General features: G+C 35.6%; 1 protein-coding gene across 1 annotated transcript in view; it reads left to right on the forward strand.

The window, feature by feature from the left end:
* Nucleotides 1–12108, forward strand: part of LOC109098817 (anion exchange protein 3-like) — a 73649-nt gene that overhangs the window by 5772 nt on the left and 55769 nt on the right. The window contains 1 exon segment of the mRNA XM_042764237.1: nucleotides 10074–10227. Coding sequence (XP_042620171.1) covers nucleotides 10174–10227 — 54 coding nt within the window. The 5' untranslated portion in view covers nucleotides 10074–10173.

A 12108-nucleotide genomic window follows, 5' to 3' on the forward strand; every position in this document is an offset into this window, starting at 1 on the left:
TAAAGTACATAATGCATACTAATGGTTCCTCCAGTGAAAAAATCCATCCCCCGTTGACCTCTCACATTAAAACCAAACTGTTTTGGACTGTTTTTGCTTCTCTCCTGATTCAACCTAAATCATTTTTTACTGTAAAATGCCTTGATGGATTTGTTTATTACTTGCAGACTGTTTTTAGACACATTCTGATGGCACCCATTCACTTTCATTGGTGAGCAGGTGATATAATGCTAAATTTCTCCAAGTCTGTTCCAATATCTTGGATGGCCTGAGAGTGAGTACATTTTTGTATTTTTGGGTGAACTATAACTCTTTCCCTGTCAGCATTTTTGAAAAAAAGTTGCCAGCCACCGCCAGCGATTTCGATGATTTTCACTAAAATTTGATGTCCAACAATATATTAATATGCAAGAAAACAAAAAAAAGAAAAAAACCAAAATAAATATTCTAGCTTATACTTTTAAACAAAAAGATTTTTTCTAGCTTAAAGCATAGTTTAAAAAAAAAAAAAAAATTATCAACACTTGAATATAGGTAGGTTTCATAAAAATTTATAATTTTGAGCAAAAAGGTGAGAAAATCTATTTTATTTTATTGTTTTACTGTTTTTGAGTCTTGAGTCATCAATGCATCATAGAGCCAGCTTATAGGAGATACTTCCAACACAGCTGTAGCTGACCACATACATTTATACTGTCCAGATTGCACTGAAACATCTTCAGCATCTTCTGCTGGAGTCCTTTAAATGATCAAAGCTTTACTTGTAATACGGTCTCAGCTGTTACCTGGACAAATGTTCCTCGGCTTGAATAGGCCAGGAATACCTGCAGATGTGCTTTCAAACAAGCTCAAACTAATGCAGTAATGAGGAATTATATGAAGAAGTAAAGGTTTAAAAAGCTTAAATACGATGCAAGAAAGTTATTAATTCTGTGACTATCAGATGTGCTGAAGTTGTATACTAAACTGTGTAATGTTAGAAATGTGTTAACTGTGTCTTGGTTTTGCAATACACATTATACTGCAGTATGTTTGTGAGGCTAACATTTGACAGGACTGATTTATTTTATTTACATGTCAAAGAAATTTGGAGTTAAATGAAAATGCAGAACAGGATGTGCCACAAAAGTTGTGTACCAAAAAAGCAGAAATTTCAGAATTATCTTTTGCTTGTTATTACTTAGTTAAAACTAAAATGGAAATAAAAATAGACTATAGAAATAAATACACTGACAAAAGCACATAACAAAATTACTAAGACTTATAAAATTTTCAAAACTATATCCAATTAATTCTATAGCTAATTCAATTTTTTTATAAATACTATATAAATAATGACACTGAATCTGATCTTTTGTTTCTGTAATTTAAAATAAAAAGCAATAATATAATATTCAACTATAATAATATGAATAATATTAGTACTTCCTGTACATAAAAACAGGCAGATACACAACTGAAAATGAGTTTTTAATGTATATTCTGCTGTTAACAGAAACATTTACAGGACACTGTGTCTGTTTTAGCTGAATCACATTACACACAAAATGCTTATTTACGGTAGTTTCCTGACAGGCATTTTTTGAGGTTTGAGATGTTGTTCGGCCTAATGTTTCTCATTCTTCAGCCGTCAGTAGTGTGTTTGCATCTGTAAATACAGGGATGTAAACAGTGTTCTTTGGCTTGTTATTTGCTTGTTCATTCTGATGCTTAATAAGTTAATTGTTATATTGAGACAACAAACTGAAGTATGTCTGCCGGAGAGCTCTTTCTGAATCAACATGCAATAGTTTTTCAATTAACAGTGTCAAAGCAATTTCTTAACATTTAATTATGTCAAACAAACCAATAACAAACAAACACAAGCTAGAGTAATTGTACTAGAATAATTGTTTATATTGTTACTCAGCAGAGGCCAAGACTGCAGACATGAGACTTAATGGAATAGTTCACCCAAAAGGGAAAATTCTGGTATTATTTACATATCATGTCATTACAACACTTTTTATTTTTTACAAAAAAAGAAACACACACACACACACACACACACACAGAGAGAGAGAGAGAAAATGTTACTTTTTTGTTTTTTCTTTTAATTAAAGGTGCTGTATGTAAGATTTTGACTCTACTAAAGCATAAAAATACCATAACATGTTTGCAGATATTTAAGAAACATGCTAAGTTAACATACTTGTTTATCTGAAAAACAATTCTACTGTCAGTTATTCTTCTTTGAAAATGTGTGTTCTGGGCCGGAATGCCTTTATTTGTTTTGGTTTGTGAAACCCACCCACTGGCAGTTTATCCAATTGTATTTCGGCTCCCTGGGTTGCCAGTTGGTGGAAAAAACAGCGTATTCCTCAGAGTCTCAGCAGATCACATGGTCAAGATCCCTCAGTTTCATCTGGGCTCAGTGAAGGTGTGTTGTCAATGTGATGACTGACAGGCGGAGACGGGCTGCAGTAGTCTTGATGTGAGAGTGCTGTGATGCGATCACACCTGTTAGCACAATAGCAGAAGCTCAGACAGACTGAGAACAAGACACTTCAATAAAATGGCCTCTTTAACTGATTGAGCCTCTCACGAGAGATGCGTTGGGTTTAGCCTCGCCTATGTGTTGCTTCACAAATATAGAGGTCCGTGTTGTAATTTCATTTTCTGAGAAGTTTAATTACTGATGTAAACTTGCTGTCTGCATGCATTGGCTTAAGGATGTGAATTGACTCAGTATCTACATATAAGATCTTTCCTCACAGACTTGGTTAAATATATCACTTTTTATGTCTTTGCATTATAATTGGTAGCAGCAAATGATACTGATTATTTCAAATAATGTGTTATTCAATTACCAGACTTCGTTTGTAGTTTGAAGACCATTTACTTTGAAAAGGTGGCAGAATCTATTAGTTATTTTGTGACCTCCTTGCGAAATTAAGTAATAATATTCTCTGGCTGTGGGTTAACAAATAGATTACTGTCAAATATACAGATAATTGACTATCAGAAGAAAAGTGGATTCACTTTGCAGCCTATTCTTGTCAAGAACATCCCACATAGACAGGAAGAGACTGACAAATCCATAAAAAACTTAGTTATAGTGGTGGAAATTTTGATTTAGCCCAGTGAGGAATGAGTCTCTGAATTATAGAATCGATTCAGACTAAAACAATTCTTTTTATGCTTTATTAAAATTTATATAAATATACTTTAAATATGCTGAAAGTGTTTAAGCATTCAGATTTTTTTACTTTTCTTTTTTTAATGAATGACAATGAAACTGCTGACTTGATTAGTCCAAAACCATTGATTTGCTTAAAAATGAAACACAAACGCCTCTAGTCTACTACTGCTGAGACAAATTAGACTCATAAAACAGTCTAAATCACTTTTGATAAAAGCGTCTGCAAAATGCAGTTCACAATTGTAAAAGTACATTTATCAATTCTAAACTTATAGATTAGTATTACGTACATTAGTAGATTTAGTCTCTTTCATCAAACCCGTTTTTTAGCACAATTAATGCTGTTTGTTACTTCCCATGGAAAGCAGGCGTAAATGTCATTTCTTTTGATTGTTTTGTTTAATATCATTGTTTGTGTTCACTTTTTATTGATCATGGCAGCATCATCAAATGATGATGAAATGATGGAGAAGAGCATTATAAATGGGGATAAATCAAGATGAGAAGCGTAAAAGAGCATTTTTATTCAGATTCATTCCCCAATGTATCTTAAAAGCAGACAGAAGTCCAATGAGCAAGAAGATATAGTGGATAGTTACTGTATCTGCTGGTTTTTAACTTCAAAAATAGCTAAGGAAGGGCTCCAAAGAGTCCATGAGCTGTGTGCATTGGGGATTTCTTTATTTAGAGCATGTTGAGGCTGGGGGATCAGGCATGCCTGTGATTAGCCTTTGGATGAGCTCTATTTAGACAGCCAAAGCTCTCTGTGGAACCACGCTGTAGTAAAATCCAGGACCAGGACAGCTGGAAGACAAGCTAACAAGCAGAATCGCCTTTGCATTGAGTGTGCCTGAACTCTCCACACTTTTCTACATTGAGCTGAATGTGTGCAACTGTAACTAAGCCTCTGCTCAGGATGTAAGCACTTCTCTGCATCCAAAGTCAGACTGGCACTTAAGGGCACCTAAAGATGGAGGTATTCATGATTATAAAGATGGAAGTTGTTCGTTTCTATAGAGTCCAAGGTCGCCGCGGCCATTAGCTAAATCTTCTGTGCTTTGCGTGCCTAATTGTTCACGATAAGGGGCTATTAGCGTTAATAATTCACCTAGAGCTCTGTCAGAAACAAGCATCTGGCCCTAACGTACACTCATGTGGATGTTTGTGAATCCATTAATGGGTGCGTGCGTCAACTGTGATGGGCCCTTAAAGATGAGAATCTAGATTTGAACACTAGTGCTAAGTGACTTTAATCCTGCTTGAGTGTCTTAACGTTGTATCTCGATAGTGTGTTGGAAAAGACATGATGAGTAAAGCATAAAAACTATTTGATTATGATTTTTAAAAAGATTTTGCTGCAGGTACAGTGAAAAAAAAAATTGGTGTAGGATTTACTTTGAAACAATTTTCAAGTAATTGTTAATAAATTTCACAAATAATTACAAAGAAATGACAAGTGACACATTAAATTAAATATGAAATTTTGAAGTAAATTTTATTTTTTTGGAAAATGTACTCCAATAATCTTTGTTAAAAAACTTAAAAAAATATGTTTTTACAATGTACAGCTGGTTTAGCTGACAATGAGTTTTGATTAATAAATTAATTTTATGTAATTAAATGTGATTATGCTGTAGAAAAAATAAATAAATAAATAAAGAATATTGAAGTACATTTTCCAAGAAAATACTCTCTTTGTACTTCAAAAGTTAATGTGTAATTCAATGTGTGACATAAAATAAAATACATTTCTTTATATATAACTCTATACATATAAGAATAGCTTATAATTTGTAAACTTAATATACATACATTTATCTTATAAAAATGTAATTTATTCACACTAAACCTCCTGAAACAAGATTAAATAGTTTTAAGTTTTTGTAAACATTAGACAGGGTAGAATGACATGAATATAATATTAAAAATATTGAAAAATCTGTAAAATTAGGCTGTAATGTCCATGTCCTGGCAGCAAATGATCTGTACACACTTTTATTTATTTATTTATTTATTTTACAAAGCAGTCTGAATGTTGCAGTAATACAATATTTATATTTATTTATAGTAATAGTAAATTACTATAGTAATATATAGTAATGATTATTATTTTCTTTTTCTCCTTATTTAGAAAGAATATTATTTTGCAATCATATAATAAACAGCCCTAGCTGCAGGGAGCATCAAGTGGCCATTTCTTTTGCTGATCTCCATTTACAAAAGCACCACTGTGTGCCAGTACAGCTCATAAATCATTTGTGGTCCTTTGATGGCTCGGTGAAGAGGAAGTGCGTGATGATTGCTGGTCAGACACACAGGAAGTAGACAGGGTCGCTTCTCAGAATGATGCATGTGTCTGTTAGTTTCATCTTCACAAGAGCTTGAGCATTAATGTGACAGATGGTGCAGATGGCATACGCTCGTCTGTATCAGCTGCGCTGCGCCGATGCGTTGTTTGCTTTCAAACCAAAGCGTAAATACACATAAAAAATGTATACTTGTGGCACGGCTGATACAGAAGAGTGTACGCCATCTGTGTACTGCTCAGAATTGCCAAAATGGTTGAATAAAGAATTGTTGAATAAAGTCATTATTTTTGTTTTCTTCGTGTACAAAAAGTATTCTCGTCACTTCATAACGTTACGGTTGAATCACTGATGGCAGATGGAGTATTCTGATGATGCTTTTCATACTTTTATGGACCTTGACACTGTTATTTATTTGGCAGTCTATGGGACAGTCTCAAGCCTCCCTGTTTTTATCCAAAATATCTTAAATTGTGTTCCGAAGACGAACAAAGCTTTTACGGGTTAGGAATGACATGGGGGTAAGTGAATATGACAAAATGTTCATTTTGGGATGGAGTTACCCTTTAACAAGCATGAGGGGAACCTGCTGCTTTTCCAGGTGAGCGTGAATCATCTATTCTGGCGACATGAGGGACTATTAATTTTTCCCATGATGCCCTGATTGTGCTCACGTATATTAATAGCAGTTTTCCACTTGGGTTATTTGCAGACATCAAGTGAATGATTTGACAGAATAGTCTGCTGCTGCTCTATAAATATGTCAGATAGGCCATTTCCTGCTGTGTGACTATGTACTGTATGTTGATGGCAGAGAGAGTGGTGAAGACCCAAAAACATTGTTATGCTCCTGATTTAGAGTTGTAACCAAACAAGATTAAATAAGGCATCCTTATAAACAAGAAATAAGTTGTTTTAAGCATTTATTTGAACAATCTCCATCAATCAACTGGATCTTGATCTTGCAAAAAATGACCTTAGTACAAATATCTAAACATTCTTAAAGTCCACATGAAATCAAAATTACATTTTTTTGGTCGTTAGTATTGATATGTTAGTCTTAAGGTTATCTATAAGCCAGTGTGCTCCAAAACAGTGACAAAATTCCGGATATAGAAGATATAAGCATTCAAAGCTTGCAGTTCGTCACTTCCGCCAAAATGGATGAACAGTTTTTTTGATGTCAACTCATACTTCATCTTCTCATCAAATCTTCTGACCAATCAAAAGCTCTCTAGAATCCAAAGCGCCTGCCCCCTACACTATAAATAGACGCTGAAGCTTAGATCGGTCACTTTGTTCACAGTGTAGTGAATTTCCTGTACAGTGAATAGCACTTAGTGCACTATGTAGGCGATAGGGAACGGATCAGACAGTGTAAGTATGCTTTCGATTGGGGTAAATGAGGTTTGGTTTCATGTTGTGTCATGCAAACCACGGCAGCGTGCACAGTCTGATCCGGACTTTGGCTCTGGTCCAGAGACGTGATCACACAGGGCAGATAATATGCACGAGTCGGCATATATTAAAAACTTTTACAACTACACAGCCTCAGCATGATTATGATCCCTATTTTGTTTTACTAAGAGTTTATATTAGACTGTGGCTGTCAAATACGGCTTTACTGAGCTCAACAGCTCTGACCCGAGCAAATATAACCAAACGCTATTGGCTAATTTAAAAGGGGGCCGGGGCTGCTCAATATGTCCCACCCTGTCTTCCTGTTTCAGTTGAAATTAAAGGTGCTGTACGTAGGATTGACACCGAGTGGTTGAACTAGGTATTGCAGTCCAAATTCAAAATATTGGAGAGGATTTTTTTCACCCGGCCCCTCCTCCTCAGATGCAGGTTGCCAGGTTGACAACACATACAGGAACGAGCTTATTTGATGATGAATGAAATGAAAAATGCTGTGTTTTCCGCCAACTGGCAACCCGGGGTGCTGAAATACAATTGGGTAAACTGGCAGTGGGCGGGTTTCACAAACCAAAACAAATACCAACATTCAGGCCCAGGCCACACATTTTCAAAGGAGAATAACTGACTGTAGCATTGTTTTTCAGATAAACAAGTATGTTAACTTAGCATGTTTCTTAAATATCTGCAAACATATTATGGTATTTGTATTCTTTAGTAGAGTCAAAATCTTACATACAGCACCTTTAAGTCACCACATAGAATAATGCTGCGTGTTTCAAGGCACTTCAGGATACCTTTAAATGAAGATGCATTTACTTTAGTGGCAAAATGACATACGTTAATACATCTGAAAAATTTAATCTTAATTTAAAGGAGATCAAGATTATTTATCTGACCCTGCTGGCAGATATGTTTCCCCTGCATCTTAGCCCACCACCTCCCCAGCACCACCTGCTTAGATCCGCTACGGGAATCTTCCTCTCTCTAGCAGCAGCACCAGCAGCATGTTTCCTTTTAATTCAATTATCTGAGCATTTAGCAGAAACAAGTATACTTGCTTTGCAGCAGCAGCAGCGTAACAGATATAATCTGCCAAGACCAAACCTATGCACATTCTATTTAATAAAGATTTTACAATCTATCCCAAGAGTTGTCATGACTGAACTATGATAATCTTGTATGCATGGTCCTGCATTTAATTTTTTTTCATTAAGCATAAACCAAAAAAGTTGTCAAGTATAGCTGTTTATTCTTTTGTGTTATGTTTTGTTTATGCCCAGCTGTTTAATCTTTTATATATAACATCAAAAAAGGCAAGTTTCATATAGTGATCCTTATTTTAGGCTACTTTTGTCTTTAAAGTGCCCATTTTATGCCATTTTTAAGGTTCCCAATATAGTTTTGGGAGTCTCCTACAATAGGTTTACATGCATGCCAGGCCAAAAAACTTTTTGTTTTGTTTTCTCAAAATATGCATTTAATATCACCTCATTTTCCAATGATGCTCAAACGTTTTGTTTAAAGCAGTTCTAAGATTCCGTCGCTCTAAACCCCTCCTTTCCGTGAGCCCAATCTGCTCTGATTGGTAAGATGTCCCAGTCTGTTGTGATTGGTCTACCGCATACAGCGTGTCGGAAACGATACGCCCATTGCCACAGTTCTGTGAAGGCTCCATAAAGAATAGAAACATCTATTATTTATCATACATACATTCAGTGGAGCTAGCTGGTCAAAATAAACTGGGTAATGAGCCATTTTTCAAGAGCAAACATTTTGTGAATCCCACGTTAAACTCTCCGTGATAAGGGAAGGAGTCTTCAGTTAAATGATGGGAACATAAAAAAAGATTGTACTGCTTTGGTATAGTGGAAAAAATGAATTTTAACCACTGAATCTTTGCAGCCTCATCTTTCGAAAGTGAAAATAAAACAAAGATCCTTTCAAAGTGTAGGACACAGCGTCTTCTCGACATGATGTTAACCACACGAACAAGCCATAGTGTTTGAGGCTGGGCCAAATTGTTTTAAAGGTCAGATTTGCTAATTCACTAAATATAAACATAAATGTTTATGCTTAACATGAAAGCACATGAAATTTATTCATTGCAGTGTGACAACTTCTGAGCTATTAAAGAGCAGTATAATGTTCCCATGGAAGATGATACCAGTTCAGCAATGAAAAGATTAACCAGTTCTTTTCATTTCAGTCCGATTGGCAGGCATCATTTTTCTTAGGTTTTAGTGGATTCACTGATAATGTTTCCAAGCCAGCAGAACTGTGACATGTCAGGCCAGAGATGAGTTGTTTTGATGAGTGATGCTGGCACATGGAGATGCCACTGACGTTTAGCAGTCCATCATCGAGCTGCATTCCAGAAAGATGATGCTGAAATTATATCCAGCTGGGTGTGGTTTGGCATAAATAAGATGTGTGCTACGGCTGGCTGCAGTGACGCAAACTCAAGACGTGAGTCATCAGCGCAGCTTCCCACAAGAGCTGTTTATTATACAGCAGACACTGGACTTACAGATACAGAGTGCACACAGCAGACTCATACCATCCACTCGCAAATGTTGTATGGTGCAGTACTGATTGCATACACAAGCTTTTTATAAAAATTAATTTGACAAAAAGATGATAGGAGAACACCATTTTACTTAGCTGTTGTTTTAGTGTGAGCATAAGCTTAGGTTTTAGAATGTTTCATCAAAAAATGAAAGATTGCTGAAAATGTGAGTCTGTTTCTTCATCTGAACAGATTTGGAGAAATGTAGCATTACATCACTTGCTCACCAATGGATCCTCTGCAGTGAATGGGTGCCACCAGAGTCCAAAAAGCTGATAAAAACATCACAAAAATCCACAAGTAATCCACACCACTCCAGTCCATCAATTACTGTTTTGTTTAGAAAAAAGCTATATATTTGTAATATACAATTCCAAATGATAATTTGAAAAATGATAAAAAAAAAATTTTATTTAATTTTTTTTAATGCAGAGCCCCTGTGTTGTAACATAAGAACTGGAAACAGGTTTGTGTATGTCTTCCCTTTGTATCCTGAAAAACGACCATTTTCTGCAACATTCTTTCCCGTGTTTCCTTGCTCATGTGTTTGTTTTGGGGTCTCAGTGATATCTTATGGCCTAACGTGGTCTTACTCTTACAGGTTATGCCACCCCACAGGCTGACTGGAGATCCAGCCGTGAAAGAGAAGGGCTGATCCCGGACCCCCCCGTGTTCCCGCAGCTGCGCCCCTCCCTGTCCCCATGGCGACAGGAGGCCATGCCCCTGAGACAGATGTGTTGATCAACCTGCATCAGGTGAGAGATGTAAAAGCCCTTGCCTGCTGTTTTCAGGCACCGTGGCTTTTAGTCATTCTAGCTGCAGGTGGAGTTTCAGCACTGAGTCTATTTTTGCATTGCATGCTCAGCTGAAAAACGATGAAAGTGCACTCTAAATCATTATTCATCTCCAGCGTTTGACAATCTGTGCTTCAACAAGACAATATAGAATAAATGAGCGAACAAATCACTTAAAAAAAAAAACAAGTTTTATACATGTTCCACACGCAGTGACAGTTCTATTCTTACAATTCAGTAAATATACATTAATCCACATGATTCAAGTAACATGTAACTACAGTTTGGGTTATGTTTAGGTTAATTGCCATTTGAATGTAGATGTGATGTAAATGTGATTTCATGATGCTGAAGTCTGTATGAGTTCTCAGTTGCTCATTTCTGATACATTTGTTATTAATAGCTATTAAAGGGGTCATATGACGTTGCTTAAAAGAACATTATGTTGTGTATTTGATGTAATGCAGTTTACTGTATACTGTCTTTTTACACGTTGCATTGTGTATCTTGCTGTGTAAACATAAAACCATGTCTGCATTTGTGATCGGAGAAATGACAAACAAAAAGCGCTACTCTACACTGCTCAAAACTCGCGTTTGAATTATCAGTGGCTTAAATATAAAAAATGTGCTTACAGGCTGTGAGCCAGAAGTGCTAGACTGTCCTTGCAAAGCTGGAACTGCCCCACTTTATAGAACAGCCTTTGAGCACAGACCCATTGTAGGCTACTCTGCAGGTTCAGGAAACAGTCCTCCATAAAATGCATCACACATTGCAGGCTTGAGAACGGCTCAGCCCGCGGATTTGACAAAGGAGCGGCCGGCGGGCTTATGGCAACCACATATGATGACCCTGGGCTGGACTCTGTATGTATTTCCTCAGGGACCAGCACGGATCAGCTCTAGGAATGACGAAGCAGATATCATCCTCTTTTGGAAGGCCAAACAAAGTAGTTTCGCTTTAACAATGAAACACACAGCATCTCCACAACATAATGGCGGCAACAACAATACTACAGCAAGAATAAAAGTTATGCCTTCTTTATTTGCGTGAACATTTGGGCGTGTAATGCAAATCTTCCCACACAGTGAGGTAGTTTAGGGCATGTTAAACGAGGTATTTTAGGAGGGTGTGGACAAGTCTTAACTTTTATAAAGAATATCTCTTTGTATTTGAGACTTTAGTTTTTGCATCTTTACAGATCTTCTTTATGCACCAAGAGCTTGTAACACTCCAAAGAGAAAGGAAAAACTGAAATCGCATCATATGACCCCTTTAAAGGAAATACTATGGAGGCTTGTTTTAATTTTTCTTGGATTTTTGAGGTTATATCTTAAAATTCTGACTTTTTTCTCAGAATTATGAGTTTATATATTACAATTGCAAGTTATGAACACATAATTGTTACTTTTTATTTCTATTGCAACTTCATGTCTCACAATTCTTTTATAGACCTTTTGATCTATCAATGTCTGTCTCTCTCTTTCTGCATATATGTATATATATATATATATATATATATATATATATATATATATATTATATATATATATATATATATATATATATATATATATATATATATATATATATGGGAATACAGTACATATTATTACAATTTTAAAATAACTCTTTTCTTATTGAATTTATTTAATTAATATTCCTGTGATGCAAAGCTGAATTTGCAGCAGCCATTACTCATTCTAATAATTCTAATATGGTGATTTACTACTCAAAAAAATAAAAATAAATAAATAAATAAAATAAAATAATTCTTATTACTGTCAATGTTAAAAACAATTGTGCTGCTTAATTTTTTTTGTAGAAAGATTTAAACTGGAA

Source organism: Cyprinus carpio, chromosome A9 (genome assembly GCF_018340385.1).
Source record: "Cyprinus carpio isolate SPL01 chromosome A9, ASM1834038v1, whole genome shotgun sequence".
Classification (NCBI taxonomy): Eukaryota; Metazoa; Chordata; class Actinopteri; order Cypriniformes; family Cyprinidae; genus Cyprinus; species Cyprinus carpio.